General features: G+C 40.1%; 1 protein-coding gene across 3 annotated transcripts; it reads right to left on the bottom strand.

The window, feature by feature from the left end:
• Positions 1–787: 787 nt before the first annotated feature.
• On the bottom strand, positions 788–19,944 carry LOC113044991 (chromodomain-helicase-DNA-binding protein 8). Of its 3 annotated transcripts, none has more exons than XM_026205054.1 (39): positions 19,843–19,944; positions 19,015–19,188; positions 17,471–18,531; positions 16,716–16,994; positions 16,504–16,620; positions 15,600–16,081; positions 15,386–15,500; positions 14,984–15,187; positions 14,754–14,822; positions 14,599–14,654; positions 14,257–14,374; positions 14,036–14,119; positions 13,633–13,770; positions 13,346–13,467; positions 12,229–12,472; positions 11,627–11,803; positions 11,381–11,524; positions 11,190–11,288; positions 10,955–11,114; positions 10,531–10,741; positions 10,223–10,418; positions 9,960–10,130; positions 9,569–9,859; positions 9,254–9,474; positions 8,929–9,131; positions 7,147–7,303; positions 6,971–7,060; positions 6,617–6,720; positions 6,313–6,436; positions 6,033–6,108; positions 5,632–5,906; positions 5,318–5,550; positions 4,530–5,177; positions 3,491–3,837; positions 3,318–3,404; positions 3,111–3,212; positions 2,914–3,024; positions 2,418–2,522; positions 788–2,281 (listed from the first exon to the last, which is right to left on the bottom strand). In XM_026205054.1, exons 3-39 carry the CDS (start codon positions 18,434–18,436, stop codon positions 1,904–1,906), a joined length of 7,704 nt encoding a protein of 2,567 aa, XP_026060839.1. In that variant the 5' UTR covers positions 18,437–18,531; positions 19,015–19,188; positions 19,843–19,944; the 3' UTR covers positions 788–1,903. The 3 variants fall into 3 exon arrangements, with proteins under 3 accessions (XP_026060839.1, XP_026060841.1, XP_026060840.1); XM_026205056.1 differs by having other exon boundaries at positions 3,491–3,834; XM_026205055.1 differs by having other exon boundaries at positions 17,471–18,436.
• Between the last annotated feature and the right edge of the window lie 490 nt (positions 19,945–20,434).

The raw sequence follows: 20,434 nt of genomic DNA, 5'->3' as shown, positions 1-20,434 counted from the left end.
TTATAATTCAATAGCCATCACAAACTATTTTTTATACTGCTGCTACAATGTCACATGACAGCCGTTACTTTTATCAGCCATGGTTACGGTGCACCAATCACGGTCGTTTATGATTACTTGAGAAGGACTCTTATCGAATATTTCCTAAAGATTGAAGCGGTGTTGTTCCATTTTTTTATAAAGAGCCAATACTCGCAAATGATTACAATACGACAATGATTGTCCTGTGATTTGAATGCATCTCTAAAAAGATTCCTGTTATCTGTGGCCCCATGTGCTCTTAGAGGAAAACCCTTTTTTTGGCCCATTACTAATGTGCATTAAAATCCTTTTTTTTTTACGCCTCTTCATATACTTTCCATTGGTTAAAATAACATCAAACCTTTTAAATTTTGACATTACGGTTCCTTTTACTTGAAGTGAATATAGAGCTATATGATTGATCTCCGTTGAGCTTTCAGTTTTCACCATGACCAGGTGCTATGCATTAATCCTCTCTAAAAAACTAAAAAATGCTTTATTTAAATGCAGTATTTTTCTTGTGAATTTGTAACAACGTTTTTAATGAATTTCAAGTTTCTTCTATTTTCCAACTTTCAATTGTTGTTCAGTCTTGTGCAGAACCGCACTATCTAGAAGTGACATTTTTGAGGGATAAAACATCAGCAAGCATGGTTTAACTTTATAATACTTAGGGTGTCCCTTTAAAACTAGCCATCCTGATAGATAAAATTGTAAATTGTTATTTGAGAAGTGTCTAAAATGACTCATGTCAGCCAGTCCCTCAGTGGTTCGTATACTTTATAGAAATACTTTGAAAAATTGCAGTAAGCATTCACTTTCAGATACAGAGCTCAAAAAACACCACACAACAGCAACCTATTTGTCTCATACTAAATACTGATCATTAACTCTGGTGGATAACCATGACAAAATAGTCAAATGTGGCATACCTCCAGCACTGTAGGGGTCAAGAAGTATCAACTCTGCTGCACATACTGAATGTCTGGGATTTTTTATTCTCTACTGGGTCTTGCAATGCTTTAGCCAACTTTATTCTATTTATTGGTTATTTAATGTCTTATGCATGTGTAAACTAAATTCATTAAAACACAATCATCTATGATATTTTATGATACCTCATCCAAGTATGAAATATGAAAGAAAATTAACTTGCTGTTCTCCTCGGCATGTATTCCAAGAAGTCAATAAAAGGGCCTTGAGTAGTCATTATTCAAATAAATATCAACACTTGATGAAAAGAATTCAACAGACATCACTTTCCACTGTAGACTGCTATTCATATTTATATCACAGAGACAGTTGTGGAGTCAGTTATTGAAACGGGAATAAACGCATAATTTTTTGCATCATTGCAGGCATGGGACCAACTCTACTTTGTACAATACAGCCATCATCTGTCTAACATTGTTTCAGTAACTAACCCTAAACCCCAAATCTTACCCCCCCCCCACCGCCCCCCCAAACACACACACACACACACAAAAAAAATAATATACATCCAACAAAAACTCCATGTTCTTCACCAGACCGAGGCACCACAATGGCTCATCTCAGTGCATGACTGTGGATCCTCCAGCACACTGTTAAACAGTTCAGCCAGAGGGAGTGAGACAAACAACTCCTTGAAAGGGGCTATGTGAGACATGAAATTGATATTTCATCCATCTGGAATTAAGATTTTTAATGAGGTGTAAAGAAAAAAAAAGAAGCGCCTATATCTTTCCTACACAAAACAGTCAAGTACAAATCCAACCCAAGAAAAAAAAAAGTTACTCCATATTTTAAAGTAATAACATCAATAATAATTATAAAAATAATGAATATAATAAAATAAAAGACTGTCATGATCTCGGTTTACTACATCTAACATGAGATTTGGTCAATCCTCGGAGCTTGAGGAAGAGTCTGAATTCTTCGGTGCCATGATGACATCATCCAAAATGGCCTCTCTGTCAGAGCTATCATAGCCACCTTGTGATAAACTGTCGCCTCCGTCCATATCAAGAGCGCTCGGCTCCATCTTCACATCGTAGGCTGGAGTAAGGAAGTGGTGCGATGACGCGAGGTGACCGCCGTCCTCTAAGTCCTCGTCGTCCATCATGTATGCGCCGTCAGAAACTAACGTCTCGCCTTCGCCGCCTCCCAGGAGAGGGTCATCAGTCTGGATCGAAGGGGTGGAGAGGTAATGTCGATTCTTTTTGGGGATTGAAGCGTGAGGACTCAACAGTCTGTGGAATAAACTCTCAGGCAAGAAGCCCTGAGATCAAAGAGAAGGATCAGATTAAATTCCAGAAAAATAATCACTGACTGGGACTGACCTGATATACACTATTCAAGCAGGGTAGATGAAGATGATAACCATAAACACACTATAGGATATAGGAGATACTAACCGAACTGCGAACAGTCTCAGACCATTCTGGTGCTACAACGTGGTCAGGGTTCTCCTCCAGGTGCTCTCTCAGGTCCTGTAGTAAAGGCCCGTATATTCCACTAAACTGAAGGGAGTATAAAACGGAGTGTAAGACCAACTGCACTCAACTTCAAAATACATCAGAAACAACTGTCCCATGTGCAACAGTGCAAACTGTCATTTCATGGAAATGGCATACACTACCATTAAAAAGTTTGGTCAGTAAGAGTTCAAAGTCTCTTATGCTCACCAATCATTATTTGATAAAGACAAAAAAAAAAACAGTACTTTTCAGTAGCCATTACTCCAGTCTTCAGTGTCACACGAGCATTCAGAAATCAATTCTAATATGCTGATTTGGTGCTCAAGAAAAAAATTGCTTTACCAATGTTGAAAACAGTTGTTCTGGTTACTTTTTGTAGTCTAAACGGGGAAAAGTGTTAATTATGGCAGAACTGTCAAATGTATTTCCTCACCTTCTTGCCTGTCCTTATGTCTATGACCTTCACTCTCTCACTTCCGGTAAGTGCTGCTCCTTTCTCTACCCTCTTCCTCCTCCTCTTTCTTTTGGTTCGGTTCACCAGTAACTGCAACAAAGAAATATATATTTTTTTACCTGTGTCAGTCCAAGAAGATCTCAGAAAAGAGAGTTCAACCTGCACTTTGCACTTACTTCTAACATGTCTCCCTCCACTTCATAATCTGGGTTTTCTTTGAGCCAGTTAGGAAGGTCCCTTCTGCGGGGAGCATGGAGAACCCCTTCCGTATCTACCAGCTAAATGTCAGAAAACACACATTATATAGCTGCAAATACTTATAATGCATCAATGTAAACTGAAATGTTACTTTTGGGCAAATTTATAAGACTGTATTTCTGTACCTCGTGGTCCTTTCTCTTTTTGCGTGCACTCCCTTCACCGTTTGGCATGAGAGCCTGCTTAGAAAATGTCAGCTTCAGCCCCTCCTCCTAAAAGTGAAATGAATGCAAAAATGAAACAAAAGCAGAAATTTAAGAGATAGTTGAAGTGAATTAATGTCTGAAGAGCACCTCACCTTTAGGAGTTTTACTGTGAACTCTGATTCTCGGCCTTCAAGAGTTTCTGCAGACATGGCACTGTTGCTTTTCCGTGGCAATTTGGGGTAACCAAGGTCCCCTCCGAGGTCATGCTCTTCAGATGTAGAATTGAGCTGTATGTCAGAGATGTAGCGTCGACCTGACGGCCAGTGCCCCGTTAGAACTAGCGAGCAGAGGTTGTTTATTCGGTTTATTAACACGCGGTCTTTGGGCCAATCAACTCTCAGAGGGTCAGTGAGGGATTCGGGTGGGGCGCCTTCTTGAGATGGAGTGAGGGAGAGGATGCTGTTTTCTTCATCGCCGTCGCACATCTTAAGACCTGCTGCTAAGAGATCAGAATCATTCTAGTAACAAATTCCATTCAAATCAACCCAAATTAACCATTAAAAAACACAATGCTCAGTGAAGATCAGAATGATCAGAATCCCGGCTTGTGGAGCTTTCCAGTCAAATCTATTATTTGGTCATATCCTTCCTGTCATATCTATACGGTCCTATCACAGAAAAATGCAAAAAAAAAAAAAATCCCTACGTGGCTGTTTCAGTGCATTAAAATACTTTAGTTAAAAACACACAATCAAAAAATATTTTGGTAAGATTATTTATACAGAAATTGTTTTAATTAAAAGTCTTTGTAACTTTTGATCAACTGAATGTATTCTTGCTGAATAAAATATTAATTTCCCTGAAAAAATAAATACAAATATTGCTGTTTATTACCCTTTTATTTTGGTATCAATGAACAGAAAGGATCATTCTTTCTGGTGCTTATATAATAAAAAAAAATTGGAAACAAAAATGCCTAGATTTATCTACTTTTTTTTCGTACTGTATCTTACCCTAAAGATTGAGTTTAAATGGCCAAAAAAAAAAGAAAAAAAAAGTAATTTAGGAGAAAATAGCTGTGACATGAATTTTGTGTTGCATACTGAACATCATGAGGCTAAAACAATAAGAAATAAGATTTTAAGCTGTAGTCTGCCGATAAATAACTGAAATGCAACAGTGCCTCCTCACCTTGTTCTCTCTCGGCATCACTGTCTCCGCTATCATCTGAGCTGCCAGAATGACGGGAGGAGGAAGACGAGCCCGAGTCTGAATCAGAATCGGAGTCCGAAGGCCCTTCACCTCTCTCTCTTCCTTCTTTTCTCTCACTAGGCCCATTGTTTTTGCTCTTCTTCCAGCCCCATCCAGCCTGAACTCCCACTTTCCCCTCAGAATGGGTGAGGAGCATGGCTGGAGAGTCTGACGGACAGAGGGCCTCCACCCCCAGCAGCCGAGACTCATCATCTAGGCTCTCCTCTTTGATACTGGTTGGACCCTGTGACTGACTTAACGCGTGAATCTGCGAAGCGGCTTGGGCTTGGTTCTGGAGGTAGTCGAGGCGGGCCTGACTGAATGAGTACTGTGGGTCAGGGAAGATTGAGAGTTCAGTGCGGCTGACGCCATGTCTAGCGGCAGCCAAGAGCAGCTCGTGGTCGTGCTGTGGGATGCTCCACCAGTTGGGAAGGTCAGAGGAGAGTGGTGCCAGACTGAGGCGTTCCTCCAATGAGGGGTGGGGAAGAACACGCTCACGTAACCGACACATCAAGCTGACCCTGTAGAGCGTGCGCGAGGCTCGTTCTTCTGTGATGGGGGCCAGAGACTGGGACAAATCTTGAGATTCTAATAGAGGAAGAAGGGATAACAGTAGACAATGTTTTAAATAAAGCTATTATAGCAAGTCATATATATAAGTCATAATATACGAGTAGATTAATATAAAACACTGTTTCGCACAGACTTTCAGTAAAAATACAATGTACCTTCTCCACGAGCTGGCCGAAAGTGACACACTCTCTGACACATGGACATAAAGCATTTGAAGTAACGCGTCAAACTCTCGTCGGTTTTCTTATCAAGGCGAGCAAAAGAACGGAAGCGAGTCCAGTCCATATGATGCTCATCCCCTTCCGGAGCATCTGCTTCTTTCTTTATTCTTTCGACCCCAAAGGTTGATACCACCCTGTAAAAATCACACTCCTCCCTACGAGTCCACCTGAAACGGAGAAGCTTATGAGAACGCTGGACATCGAGGCTGAAGAGGAAGCTATTGTACCCGTTTACTTAAGGAACATACCTTTGTTGTCGTTCTTGTCGGGCTATCTCTTTCAGCTTTGTGGCTTGTTCACAGCGTCTACGTCTACGGTCGCCCTTCTCTGCTGCCTCTATCTTAAGCTGCTCTCGTCTGTAACTGCGTTGGTAGGCTGTAATAAGACGGCGTAGTCTGGCTGTGAGCGATGAGCTTGTTGGCCAGTAACACAAATCTGACGATCCAGAAGATGGCCCCTCAACCTGCACAGGGGCAGAGCGATCCTCCACACAAATCTCTCCATCTGCATTCAACGAATCAGCCTGTGGAGAACATTATCCAGATTTTAAATTAAATGTAAACTCTTAATAACTCCACAAGATACATATGCCTGAATTACACTTTAAAGGTTATGTGGGGGAAAAAAATGTGATTCAAAACACGTTTACCTCTTCATATGCCTCCTTGGTGTGTCTTGACGCAGGTTTGAATTCAGGATCTTCTGAGTACTTGTCATAGTCCCCTCTAAAACACAATAAGAATATGTAAGTTGACAAGATCAATACCAGTCGATCATATTAGCAAGAAGATTATAATGCAGGTGTTAAAGATTATAATGCAGTTCCCAAAAAGCATTGTGAGCCTAAGTAGATCGTAGAAATGATCTCTGCGATCAATTTTGCTCACAACGCTTTTGAGAAACAAAGCCCAGGTCTGTCTGAAACTGACCCCTCCCCAAGCTCTGGGTCTGCTGCTTGCTGCTCCGCATTTATGTCCTGCTCATTTGGACGGCCACATCGCTCAACAAAACACAAGCAGGGGTCGGCACGCATAGTGGTGTACATCTCATATCCTGAAATAACATACAGAGATACAAGATACAGATGGAGAAACAGCAATGATCTGTAAAACTATATGCTTTAATCTGTGGGGCATATCTTGAATCTAGCATAAAGACCTAATGACTTGAAGCTCTTCCGATATAATGGGACACCCTTGAAGAAGACATGACCTTAACAAAGCCTCTACATACCATGCTTATAGACGCCGATAAGCAAGCATCGGTCGGCTTCTGCATCCCACCATCCAGACGGAACGTCCTGCTGCTCCATTTCAGGCAACCAGATATCAATATCCCTGCAAAAGAAACGCACTAGCATCAGTGAATTAATTTAACAGTTTCCAATTTAAATTGTACAACCGGATCAATTCAAAGAAACCATGGCATAAAAAGATTAAATAATGCAAGATGATGTCAGTGATACAAGCGAGATTTACATATCTTTAGCAGATGCTTCAAACCCACAGTGATGCAAACTTGTGCATTTAGATGCAAAAAAGTGATGACCATTTAATCTAAAACAACAAAATTAGATGATGGCTATACCTTGCATCAGCTCCTCTCAATACAGAATCAGCATGTTCTCCAATGACCTCCTGTTTCAGGTAATACAGCATACGCACTCTCAGCAACACTCTGAAGAAAAAAAGACAGCGAATTGAAGACACTCAAGCTAATTTATTTTGCAGAGTATAATAGTGTCTCTGATATGTCAAACATACTTATTGCACTGGTGCTTCAGGTGTTTTCGGTAACTGTCATCAAGCAGAAGACTATCAGGATTATACTTTCGGATCCACTCAACTTTCTGCACATCAAAAGAGCTCTGAGCCTTGACTCGTTTCCCTTTCCTGCCACGAGGTACAGGGATGGACAGACCTACAGGAGAGGAGAGCACCATTATGAGCACTTACTAAATTTTTAAGATTGTTTAGAATGAAGCTAATGCTGTATTTCACAACCTACATTAAGGTGTGCAATTTAAATCATCAACGATAATATCATAATTGTTGTCTTAAAGATGTGCAATTTGACATTATCAAGTATTTTGCAAAAACCATTCAAAACACACCTACAAAGTGCACGCATTCATTACGTGAAGTCTAGACTAGTGCACATGCGTATAGTATGTTCTTTCACTGCACTCTCACTACATTTAGAATGATCACAAAATTAAAGACATGGGGGCAGAAAATGTATATAGGCCATTTATACCACTTCATATAGCCTAGTTTATTTGTTTAATGACTAAATGTAATTTCACGCAAAAGTAACAAAGAATACTGCTCCAAAAATTACCATGATTACAAATGTGATACTGAATTTAAAAAATATATATTTATTTATTATTATTTATTTTTTTACAGTACAAGAGACTTATTATTATTATTATTATAATTATTTAAATACATTTCAAATATCTGTATTTAATGTTTTAGGTTTAATATGATTTATGGATTTTTAATTGCAGGTTAAATGCATTCATGTCTCTCATTAAACAGTTTGCATATGCATCTAAATTAGTGCTGTCAAGAAATTAATCTTGATTAATCGCATCCAAAATAAAGTTTGTTTACATAATGTGTCTATACTGTGTATATTTATAAAATGTACATATGTATAAAAAAAAATTAGCATATTAAAATGTATACTTTGTGCATTTAAATATACACAGTACACATACATATATTATGTAAACAAAAACTTATTTTGGATGTGATTAATTGTTTGACAGCACTAATCTTAAATGTCACTTCAGATGCAGCTTCTGTGTTTTCTCTGCATTGCAAAGATGAATTTTGTTGATACTGTTTTAATTTGCTTGGTAACTGCCCAAAAGTCTTATTATTCTAATTCACTGATTAAATGTAAGTGTGAGTTTGACTCAAAAGATAAATGGACACTTTTAGAAAAAGGGCTTTTTAAAAGGTAAAAATCAGTTTAAACTTATTTAAAAAGATTAATTTCTATCAGTGTGAACTGACCACCACACAGAATATGAAGAATATCCAAAACTTTCAGCTTTGAGAGTCAGAGTCAGCTTTGCACGACAGTCCTTAAGGTACCAGCACAACAGCAAAATATTGTCTAGTTATTGTTTTCGATAAAATCTCTTAATAAAATTATTGAGATATAATTTTTTGGTCAATATTGTACATCTCTAACCTACATAGGTTGTATCTTTATAAAGTCACCGCAATAAAGAGTCTAGTCTTACAGTCTTTTCTTAAATTAGTCTTTTCCTTGAGTCATATTGGGCGGGCATCTGTTTTGTGTGGATATATTCATAGTTTACAAAGTAATGGCTGCTTCACAACTTGAAACACAATTTGAAAGTCAGAAATGCAACAATCAAACAGGAATGTCAAAGATAGTTGAAAGGTGGTTGGATAATATTGACCATGAAAACCTGAAGACCTGAGGAACACCACCTAAGCGTCCTTGCTGAAAGAATCGAGGTGTATTAATAAAAAAAAAAACAGTATAATGAGAGAAAGCCATACCAGAGTGATTAAGCAGAGCCTGTGGTTCTCGTCCATTCTCTGGAGGGGTGATTAGCTCCCAGATGAAGCTCTTGATGTTCTCATCTCCACGGTAATGTATCAGACAGAAAACCAGGATGACACGGCAGATGGTTTCCACGTCCCGTTCACTAAGACGCCGCTTACAGCGAGCATGAGACAGGATATCCCGCCAACGGCCCCATCTGTATAGACAAAGTCATGTTGAAATGTAAAAAGTAGGAAATCATAATTCCACAGAAAGTTTTACACTCAAATTAAAACCAACACAACTAAAACACGATCAGGAAGAAACAAGGCCACAAACCCATAAACAAGTAGGTGTTTTTCCACTCTGAAGCAGTCTGTGCGCCCATAACCACTACCAGAATGCCGGTCTGAGCGTCGAGAGGCCCGAGATTGTCGGGAATTATGGGGTGGGTAGTCATCATCACTGTCCATGTCAGACAGATCCCCACCCTCTCCACGCAAGCTGGAATACTGACGTGTTTGCTTTCTTATTCTGGGTGTGTCAATCACAAGAGTATTCTGCAAAGAGTTTGCATGAAAGATTAATGAATAAAATAATAGACTTACAGAAAATGAAGAATAAGGTAACCATTTTCCAAATGCTACACTGTACCTTCCTGTTGAGAGAGTCCATGTCTAAGTCAGCTTTCTTGGCCCACTTTTGCCAGAACTCAGGATCATCCAGAGCAATATCCGTGCGGTTTTCAGACGCCACAAAGCTGGCCTTGGAAAAGGTGGATCCTTTGCCTTCACTCTCAATAGTGATGGTAGTTGCTCTTCTCTGAAGTATCTGATCGATGTCCTCCTCACAGAAACGGCTTCCCTCGTCGTTCTCATCCATAATGGCTGCATAAGCACCTTTACGAAGCAAATCCTCTATCTCCTTCTTTGAGAACTGCTGGATCTGAGGAAAGTTAATAGCATACCAGTGAGTGAGGATCCGTCTAGGTTTCATTTTGGGTAAACTATCACTTTAACAAAGCAATATGATTTTTTATTCTTACCCCGTTAACACTGCTGTCCTTATTTCCACTCATGCTTTGCAGAACAGCTCGATCAAGTCCCAGTTTAAGACTCGCTTTGTCCAACATCTCCCTCTCATAGGAGTTTCTAGTAATGAGACGATAAACCTTCACTGCTTTAGATTGACCAATACGATGACAACGTGCCTGAGCCTGCGTGGAAGAGAAGACAAATGATGAAACTAAACACCTGTATCATCTCTAATGCCTTGAAATTACTATAAAAAAAAGTGTGAGCTCCTCACTTGAAGATCATTCTGTGGATTCCAGTCAGAGTCGAAAATGACACAAGTGTCAGCAGCAGTCAGATTAATGCCCAAACCCCCAGCCCGGGTACAAAGCAGGAAGACAAACCGGTCTGAATCGGGTTTACTAAAGCGATCAATGGCCGCTTGTCGCAGGTTTCCTCTGACCCGCCCGTCAATGCGCTCATACAGGTATCTAAGCAGAGAAAACACATCTAATTTTAGATACATCTAACAAACCAGATGGCAGAATTAAAAAGTTTGAATCAAACATTTCCGTTTCACAGATTACACTTCTAAAGCTATACCTCTTGTGTATGAGGTAGTCCTCAAGGATGTCGAGGCATCGCACCATCTGTGAGAAGATGAGCACCTTGTGCCCGCCAGCCTTAAGGCGAGGAAGCAGCTTATCCAGCAAGACCAGTTTCCCTGCAGAGCGCACCAGAGCCTGGAGATGAAAGTCTGGAGCCAGAGGATTATACACCTCTCTCAGCTCGGCCACTATCTTCTCCTCAGCCCCTGCACACAGAGACAAAAAGTGGAAAGTGGACAACAAAAAGATGAGCAAAAAAATCCAAAAACTAACAAGCAAAGGTTTGTGTGTGTGTGTGTGTGTGTGCTACAGGACCAAAGTGGACCAAACCTTTTATGCTCAGCCACTTGTATACTAAGATTGCAAGGCTAAAATTACCAACAAGAGACACTACCCGGGAACAGTCATAAATTAAGTACCTGTAATGAGGTATGGGTGGTTGCAACACTTTCGAAGTTCCATCATTGTGTTGAGGAGATTGGGAACATTGCTGTTATGTGTGGCTCCCATGCTAAGGAAGCTGAAGTTACGTTCTAGAATAGCACGGTAATACTTCTTCTGTACATCAGTCAACTCCACCTGGGGACCACAGAAAATTATGCACTCAGAACTTACAGAAGCAAAGAGAATTAATCATCAAGAAACAGTTCATACCTCAATAATGGTCTCTTGTTTTGGAGCAAGGTTCTTTTCTACATCTTCTTTCAGTCTACGCAGCATCATGGGCTTTAGAATGGACTGTAGTTTCTGGACCTGAGAATCGAAGACAGTGACTGTGTTTGAAACTGCTGATGCTCTTAACAGAGCTGATGTTATCTGCCAAAATGTTCCCACATTATTCCTACCTGCTCCTCTGTTTTAAGATCTCCAAACTCGCGCAAAAACTCTATCTCTGAGGGGAACTGAGCCGGCTCCAGAAAGTGCAGCAAACTGAACAGCTCCTCTACAGTGTTTTGAAGTGGAGTGCCTGTTAACAACACTTTATGCTCCTGAAAATAGAAAAAAATATTATTTTTATTCTATGTAACAGATTAATACATTCAGTTTCTCTTTAAAAAACAAAACAAAAAAAAAAACACGAAATCACTTACAGGGTCAAGCATCTTGAGGCTGTCAAGCAGTTTGCAGTTTCTATTCTTCAAACGGTGAGCTTCATCAATAACTACACAACGCCAAGAAATCTCCCTCAGCTCGGGGCAATCTGATAGAATCATCTCAAAGGTTGTGATCAGAGCATCAAATTTATAGGCCCCTGGTATCAAGTGTCCCTAGAGAAGACAAAATCAAGAGAGCAAGGTAGAGAGGAATTCAGAACGGAGCTGTCAAAATATACTATTAGAATAAACATTCTTTTTTTCTTTTTTTTTACTACTCTAGTATTTATTAATGTTTAAAATGAACTTTTATAAGCAGTTTTTATTTTAAATAGTGCGTTTTAACGTTCATTTTTATAATTGTATAATTTTCTTATATTTCCATTTAGTTTTTTTATTTCAGTTTTAGTAATATTTCTATTCCAGCTTAAACAAAAGTTAGGAATTCTCCCTTGGCAAGTAACTGAAATAACTATCTTTCTAAAATTTATATACTCTTTAATTTCAGATTTTTTATTTAAATTACAGTTTTAGTTAAAAATAACAGCACTGCTGTTTATTAGCAATCAAACTAATGAGACAGAAACATCTATACCAACCTTGTCATCTTTGCAGTACATTTCATACTGTTGGATCATCTGTCTACTGCCCAGACTGCCGTGGTAAACAATAGCATTCATATCTGTCCAGTTGGAAAACTCTCTCTCCCAGTTTGTGATAGTGGATAGAGGAGCAATGATGAGGAACGGCCCCTGGACCCCTACAGCAAACATCTCTGAGAGCAGGGCTATGGACTGAATGGTCTTCCCCAGACCCATTTCATCTGCCAGGATGCAGTTTTGCCTGTGTGGGAAGTCATGAATACAGAAGAGGAGTAAGAAATGGAAAAAAGAACAACCCAATTCTCTTTAGGAAAATACACATAAACAAACAAAACATACAAACTTGTAGCCTACTGTTTTGTCAACCCATTCAATCCAAGTACTGAAATTACTATTATTGACCCCGTGAAATTGCCTAAACGCAATTTGTGATAACCCTAGAGTGTACCATGGCCAAAATCAATTAATAGACCATATCGGCACCATTTTCACCTACGCCTGCAGTCCTGCCAGAATCAGACAGTAATAAAGAAGAAATTAGCCTGCATTTGTTATTTGAGTAAGGCTATAATTCAAACAAAGATCCCATGGTGACTGTTCTGATAAAGACGCCCACGATTATCATCATGAGGCTGCTGATGTGTCCAAATAGTAGGCTATCAAATTATTTACTTATGGTTTTGTATCACCGAGCTACTGTCAGTGCACTGCTGTAGCATTGTATCAGTGGCAGGTGGTATTTATAATTGAGGGGGAAGGAACAATCGCATTCTAGAGCACATTTTCATGCACCCATGTGCAGGGAATGAGTCATTAATATTCTTGGTTCAATTTCCTGGAATAGAAAGCATGTTAAAAAAATAATAATAAAAAAAAAAAAGCACATCTGTTTTTTTTGTTTACTAAGAGCACACAAGCTTCAAGATGCCTCAAAGCTAAAGCACATGGACTAAAATGCACAAAAATAAAAATTCAAGGGGTCTTTTAACATTCGCCAAAGTGGAAAGGTCTTTAAAATTAGAATTTTTTTATTTTTTTACTTTATTTGAAAGTTGTGGATGTCTTAAACTCAGCTTCAAATCTAATCATGTTAGTATATTAGCAGGGTATTCACCTGTTGTACCAGTTGAAGAGCAGCCAGTTGACTCCTTCCAGCTGGTACTCTCGGAGCTGGTTCCCATTCTTATACTCTCTGGACTCATCAAGCTTCTTCCAGGCACTTGCAGCAGGTCGAGGCTGATGGAAGAGCAAGTCTTGTTAATAATTAACCACTGGCTCGCCAGTTTCTTAATGAAAACTAAAGAATGCAGACAAGGTAAAAATGCTCTGGTGACTAGACACTGAGAGGAGAGAGGAAGAGGCAGATAAAACGTTATGCAGTGGAGACTGCCAGTATCTTACAGTTCTCTTGAGTCGGGCTGGGCGGCTTTCAATCTTCCTGAATTCTTCCACCTTTGCTTCATCAACATCCTCCTTCAGCTCCCAGGTAGCATCTTCATAGGGCAGAGAGGACCACTTCACTAGGTAGTACACTACTGGCTGTAAGAGGAAAAACAACACTCAGAAGCAGTGTTTTGGCAGGGTGCAGTTTGAATTAAAATGTGAATAAATAAGACTCGGCACCAAGAAATACTACAACAAACATCTTGCTAAAATCACTTTGTCCATGCTGGCTAAGCACAGTAGACCAGTGCAGTCTGATACAGGAACAAATGCTTCTTTATAACAAATCAGTCAAATAGACTCGTATACATATATTATCAGTTTGAATACACACTCTTATTTAACATTTGAAAATTCTTACCTCCCCATTGTCTTTATCCACACTATGTGACTCATCCAAAATACGATCAACCTCCACATAGTCTGGATTGAAAGGTTCCTCATCCTAAATTACAGGGAAGCATTTTAGATATGCTTACAAATCCTCCAGAACAAAATTTGTGAGATCTGCTAAAGCCATTTGACCTGCCTACCAAACAAAACATTGCGTGTTTGCCTAATTTCAAATTCATAGGGTCTTACCTCCTGGAATATGTTCCTCATCTGTGCCTGTTTTGTCTTGAATCTCTTCAGCTTCTGATGGATTCTCTTGTCTCTTTCCAGCTGCTCAAGACTGGCCCATTCACAGTGCATGTACGAGCTAGAAACATCATAAATGAACAGTCTCAAGAAATACAAATTATACAAAAAAAATAACTAACTGATCAACTGTTTAGAATTTAGCACCACGCCAAGTGAAAAACAGAAAATGTAAATAAATAATCAACGATAAAAAAAATAAAAAAAAACTTTTAGAAAGCATTTTTATTAAACTTTGTCTGATTTAAATAAAAAAAGGCCTGAGAAAAACAAGTGATGACTTACTAGTTTTTATATTTGACAAAAAATTCTTCCACATTAGTATACTGCCCTGGAGACACCTGCATCAGGACAAGAAAATGCCATGAAGGTTCAGTCAGAACAGACTAGTGCATGATTTCACAAGTTAATGACAGTAAATAGTATGAACAGATACTTGCCTCCTTTTTGGTCACCCGCATAGACAATATTTTATCCACAATAGCAGCATCCTCCTCACTTGGGTTCTCCTGAAACCAATCAGAAACATGTCCACACATATCAACAATACTTTATTACTGGTGGCATTGTGTCAACTATAAACAGCTAAAAACATCTGACAAAACCAGTAATGAAAAAAAATTGTCAGGAAGCAAACGTCTAACCCGCTATAACAAGACAGCTGACGTACCACAAAAAACTGCATGCTGGGAAGACCATCCCCATCCAGTTCCTGATGGAGTTCTGCTCCCATAGACTGCAGATGCCCTGCACTAGACACAGGAGTTGTGGTTACATCAACATCTGCATCGACTTCATCTTCGTCATCAGTGATTTTAATGTCCAAATCCTCTGTGTACTTCTTCCGCTTCACCTGACGGTTAGAACGTCGCTTCTGTGGGGAGAACAGGATCACAGAAGAGTCAATGAATCAGGTTTATGGCATTGTTTTGATTCTCTGTTTTCAAAATTTTATCACATAATGCAGCTGTAATGCCTGCCAACATATACAACACTTCAATGGCTGCCATGAATCACTAACTGAGTGACTGATTTTAGATCAGGAACAAGTGAATGCATAAGCGCGTTATACCTGCGACATTTCCTCCTCCAGTGTGCGGGGTGAAACAGGTGGGCTTAGATCTATATCTGAATGGTCAGAGGATGCATTTCTTTTTCTTTTCTTACCACCCACTAGAGTGATGGTGCTATGGAGAGGGAATAAAGTGTGAGAACAAAAAAACAGGCAGAAGCAAATACACGAATGAGTCAAACTCATCCAAAGAGGATAAGAAATCATAACTTACTTGAGTTTAGTCTTGGATTTACTTTTACTGCCTCCCCCTCCAGAAACCACTCCTGGAAACTTCGCCTTGGATTTCTTGTCTCCTCCCGCCACCACTTTCCCTCCGCCCGCACTTGGGCTTTTTTTCTTGCTCCCTCCACCACCACTACCTCCACCTCCTCCTTTCTTTTTGGCTCCTCCCGCTCCTGCGGCACCTTCTAGGTCTGCAGAAGTCTGTCCAGCAGGCAGTTCATCCTGGTTGAGCACACGGGGGATGTTCCTTTCACCCCTGGCTTTGGCCCGTGCGATGGCCTCAGCAACAATGCGATTTGCTTTCTCCTGTTTGCACAAGGTCTCCACTTTTCGCACGGGCTCCTGGACCTTCGCCAAACGCACACCGGAAGACGCGGCTGTAGTAGTGGTGCCGGACGAAGAGCCGGCAGCTGAGGTATTAATAACTTTAACCACAGAAATGGCCCCACCAGCACTGGAAGCAGTGCTTGACTGCAGAAAAAGTGACAATTTATTTTGAGAACTGTACCTTGTCACCATATAAACACAATGTTTGGGAGCAGAGAATTACTTATATATATATATATATATATATATTGAACCAAATAATATTTGGTTAACTCAGAGTCACATAAAGCATACAACTGTGACACAAACCAGTCTAGTTACTGGGTGGTTGTTCAAATGGCAAAGTGTCGTAATTGTTACAAATTTAATGCAATTTAACTATACATTTGTGTTCTTGTATTTTTATAGTAGAGTATACATGCTATAAAACATCTTTAACTTTAAAACAATATTTTATATTCTTCCAAATTTAAGTGGTACAGAAATAATAGAATGCAATGTGTTACTTTATTGGTCAGCATATGAACATCACAGAGCCATAAAAAAAGATGGACTGATTGTCCTACCTGTGGCTGCAGCAGTAGTTTAAGAGGCACTGCTAGTCTTTGTCCTCCTTGGCCTTGAGAAATCTGCACCACCTGAGGGCTGCCACCAGCATTAGCTGCCCCAGAAACCAATTGAAACTGTTGAAGAAAACAGAGAAAAAGCTTCCTGTCACCACCAAGTTACAAGAAAAAGAATATCTTCCAACACACACAGGAGCCGTCCTTTAACTCACCTTGGCTCCCTGTTGGTTGGGCTGCTGTTGAACTTGCAGCTGAATGGTAAGCACTTTCGGCTGTGCACCCGTTTGACCCGCCTTGGCTTGGGCGAAAGCAGCCAGCTGGCCTCCCTGCAGGACTAACTTCCCTGGCAGAGAGCCCAACACCAGCCTGTGCTGCTGGCCCTGCTGCCCCGCCCCTGCAGCTGCCGTTCCCCCTACTGTCACTGTCCCAGCCTGGCCTCCACCTTGCGAGGGCTGCTGCTGTAGCACCAGAGTGAACCTCTTTGCTTCCCCCTGAATAGAGAAAAAAGGGCTATTACGATTCTAACAAGAAAAGCAATTATAAATTGTTAAAAACAACAAAGACAAGTGATATTTCAAATTGAGTTTTTATAAATATTTTGAATGTTTTCATTTTTATATTTAGTTTTTATTTTAATTGTAGTTAAAGTTTTAGTATTTATGTTGTGTGCTCATCATACTTAGTCTTTAATAAAGTCCATATAATTATTATTCATTAAATATTATTTTAATACTTCACAAATGCTGCCTAGGAATTTATCTGAAATATGTTTACATAAAGGGTATAATACGTAAATTTTCATTTAATAATTTATCCAATGAATAATTACATCATTTTTTACAATGGATTTTTATTCATTTTAATCAAATATTTTATTGAGGTTAACTGTTATTTTATTTCAAGCAGCCAAACTGTTGTTTTCTGGTTCTTGTTGTAATTAACCACAATAAACCTGGCAGAGACTGACCTGCTGTGGCACAGCTGAAAGTGTGACACTTTGAGGTCGGCCGGCCGCTGCTGACGTTCCAGGGGATGTAGTAGCCGGCGCTTGGTCCTGTGTTTGTAATGCCACCTGTGTCTGAGGCTGCACCTGGACCTGCGCCTGTACCTGTGCTGGCTGTGACGGTGACTGGAGCTGCGTCTGCGCAGGTATCTGCACCTGGACCGGCTGCGTCTGAACCTGCGATTGAGTCTGAGGCACCGAGGTCAGTAACACCTGCTTCATCGGGCCATTTGGTGTCTGAATCAGCCTTTGAACTCCAGTGCCTACTTTGACCTGTCCCTGCCCAGTAGATGTCGCATTTAACATTGTTCCCCCAGAAACAACTGTCATCCCTGGCCTAAGTGGGGTCCCTGTCAGAACTCTAGTGAAAGTGACTTTTCCTGGAGAGCCTGTGGCTCCTGTGACACCCTGTAGCACTTGAGTCTGACCCTGAGGGCCTTTGAGTATTACAATTTTTGGGACCGACTGCCCTGCTGCCTGTTGCGTAAGGGCGATTTGCTGAGTCTGCAGCTGCTGGGTGGCAACTTGAGCCCCGGACACAGGTACTCCAAGAGGGGAGCTCAGCAGGACCGTCGCCGCCCCACTGCTATTACTGGCCACCGAGAGAGAGGGCTGAACGGAAATTGAAGCCGGGGCAACAGAAACCTCATGGGACATCTGGGGGGGCTGCTGTGTTTGAAGGGTCTGCAGTGGGACAGAGACAGGAGCTGTGAGGGGTGTTGGGATTATAGCTGGATCTGTGACAACATCACTGAGAATGGGGACACCAGGATCCAGTGTTGGGTCCATAGGTGCATCCACATGGCCCAGTGCCAACTTCAGCGCCTCCTCGACTGGGTCTGAGGATCCCTGGGAGAACGCATCCTCCGGTAGGGAATCCAAATTGAACAGTGGGGTGTCATCAAAGAGGTCCATAATGGGGTCTGCCATCTTGTCAAAGAGTTTGTGAAAAAAAGAAAAGAATGTGTGATATCCAGTGTCGGTACAAAAACATCCAACAAGTCTGAAGAGATTTTGCAATTATGCTGTTGAAGGAAAAGAGAGAGAGAGAAACTGTAACCTTCTTCTCAAAGTATTTCTTTCCATACATTAATAAAGTAATAACATTATTAAGCACAATTATTGGATTTTATTTATGTCGCAACAGCTTATCAAGTAATTGGATTTAAAGGAATAAATCAATAAAATCAAAGGATGTTGTTTACAATGAAAATATTTATAAAAAAATGTAAATGAAAAATAAATTAAAATATTTATTATCATACTAAGTACAACATAAACACACATAATTATTTAAGTATCTGTATACATCTATATCTCAGTATCATAATACAAAATATGTATACATATATATATATATATATATATATATATATATATATATATATAAATTCTTAAAGTACCTTCATCAAGTTAAAGATACCCCTACTATCAAGTTCACAGATTCTCACACAGTTAGTATGTAAACTCCAGTGTATTACAGTCTACTGTTTGACAGGTGAACTTACCTGAAGTGATTTATTAGGGAGTGGGGAACAGGAAAAGAGAGAGTCCACCGGTTCACCCTTCTTTACTCTCTCTCTTCCGCCCCTCTATCCTCTCCTACTCTCTGGAGTTACTTTTTGCTTCTCTGGTTGGAGTGTACTCTAAGAGATCCATCAATAAATGTGTGTACTGATGCCCTGGAAAAGACAAGAAAACACATGAATTTAATCATTTATAGTATATAGTTGCTGCATCTTACTGAATGGCAGTGCCATCACTTCACATGGCTTCATGTCTGACTGACTTGTATGTCACTTGGCGAGTTTCATAACACTGCTTTTGAAAGTGAGAGAACGGAAATTTGTATAACCAGTACAATCATATTGTTTATGGTCCTTCGGAAATCATATAATATATGTTTAGCTAACCGAAATCAACACTGCCTTCCTTGTCTTGCCATCAATGTGGAACAACAGTCCTAAAGCAGACAATCGACAAACCCCATCAATGTTCACAATGGCGATTCCTATTGCTATAAATGCTAAATACGTGCTCGATTATTTAGTTTTTCTCTGAAGGCCGATTTAAGCTGTGTCAGTGATCCTCCATCATTCATAATACATCTCACAGTCTCTCGTTCGGACTCTCTTTCAATCTCTCCCATCAACAAACCGGACCAAACCAAAGGCAACGTGCTACAAAAACCATAGCCCGACTACGAACAGACATGGACAAGGCCGCAAAGCTGTTTCGACTTGGCCAGGGCGTATTTTCTACTAAAATATGCCCTAATAACGCTGCCATTCACTGCCCCAAATTTCCCCGCAATAATTTCGGGGTGATAAATTTACCTTTGCATCGACACACATGGCTTTCTCCGTCTCACAACACTGTACGATTACAGGAAACGGCCAGCGTAGAGCAGGAACTAACTTCTTGCAAGCGCTAGGTCGAACGCGCAGCCCCCGAGCTCATCTGCTGTCAGCTGATTGGTCCATCCTCAGAGGGGCTGTCAAAAGGCAAACCTTCCATTGGTGGAAGTAGTTGTCTATCATTCCGATGTGCGGAATTACAGGGCGGGAGACATTTAATGGGTATCGGTCGTACGGGTAGTATGGTTGAGACTGCACTAAATGCGGCCTACTTGTTATCACCGGGTTTCGAGATGCTTGCTTGTTAGAATTATAAGGAGATGGATTGAGTTTTTTATTATTACTATTTAAGGGGAAATAAAATATCATTTATGTTTACGACATCATTTTTACATAGCTTTACGCATTTTTTTTCAAATGTATCCAAATGTCCCATTAAAGCTTGTGATGCTAAATGAAACATTGATGTTAGCATTTTAGAATATAATATATAATTTATTTGTCATAGGTGGATACAAAGGTATTTTTGAATTTAGTTGACAGATTTGTTGATGTTTTATATGAGAGGCTA

This window comes from Carassius auratus, chromosome 27, assembly GCF_003368295.1.
Source record: "Carassius auratus strain Wakin chromosome 27, ASM336829v1, whole genome shotgun sequence".
Lineage (NCBI taxonomy): Eukaryota > Metazoa > Chordata > Actinopteri > Cypriniformes > Cyprinidae > Carassius > Carassius auratus.
Note: the sequence above shows the minus strand (reverse complement) of the source record. Positions and strands in the feature narration are given on the sequence as shown.

Excerpts from the sequence above, each read along its gene's own strand:
- LOC113044991 (XM_026205054.1), bottom strand. The coding sequence starts at position 18,436 with ATGGCAGACCCCATTATGGACCTCTTTGATGACACCCCACTGTTCAAT. Across the intron at positions 16,082-16,503 it reads AACTACTGCTGCAGCCACAG|TCAAGCACTGCTTCCAGTGC; the intron begins GTAGGACAATCA and ends CTTTTTCTGCAG. Across the intron at positions 7,061-7,146 it reads CTGAAGCACCAGTGCAATAA|AGTGTTGCTGAGAGTGCGTA; the intron begins GTATGTTTGACA and ends TTTTTTCTTCAG.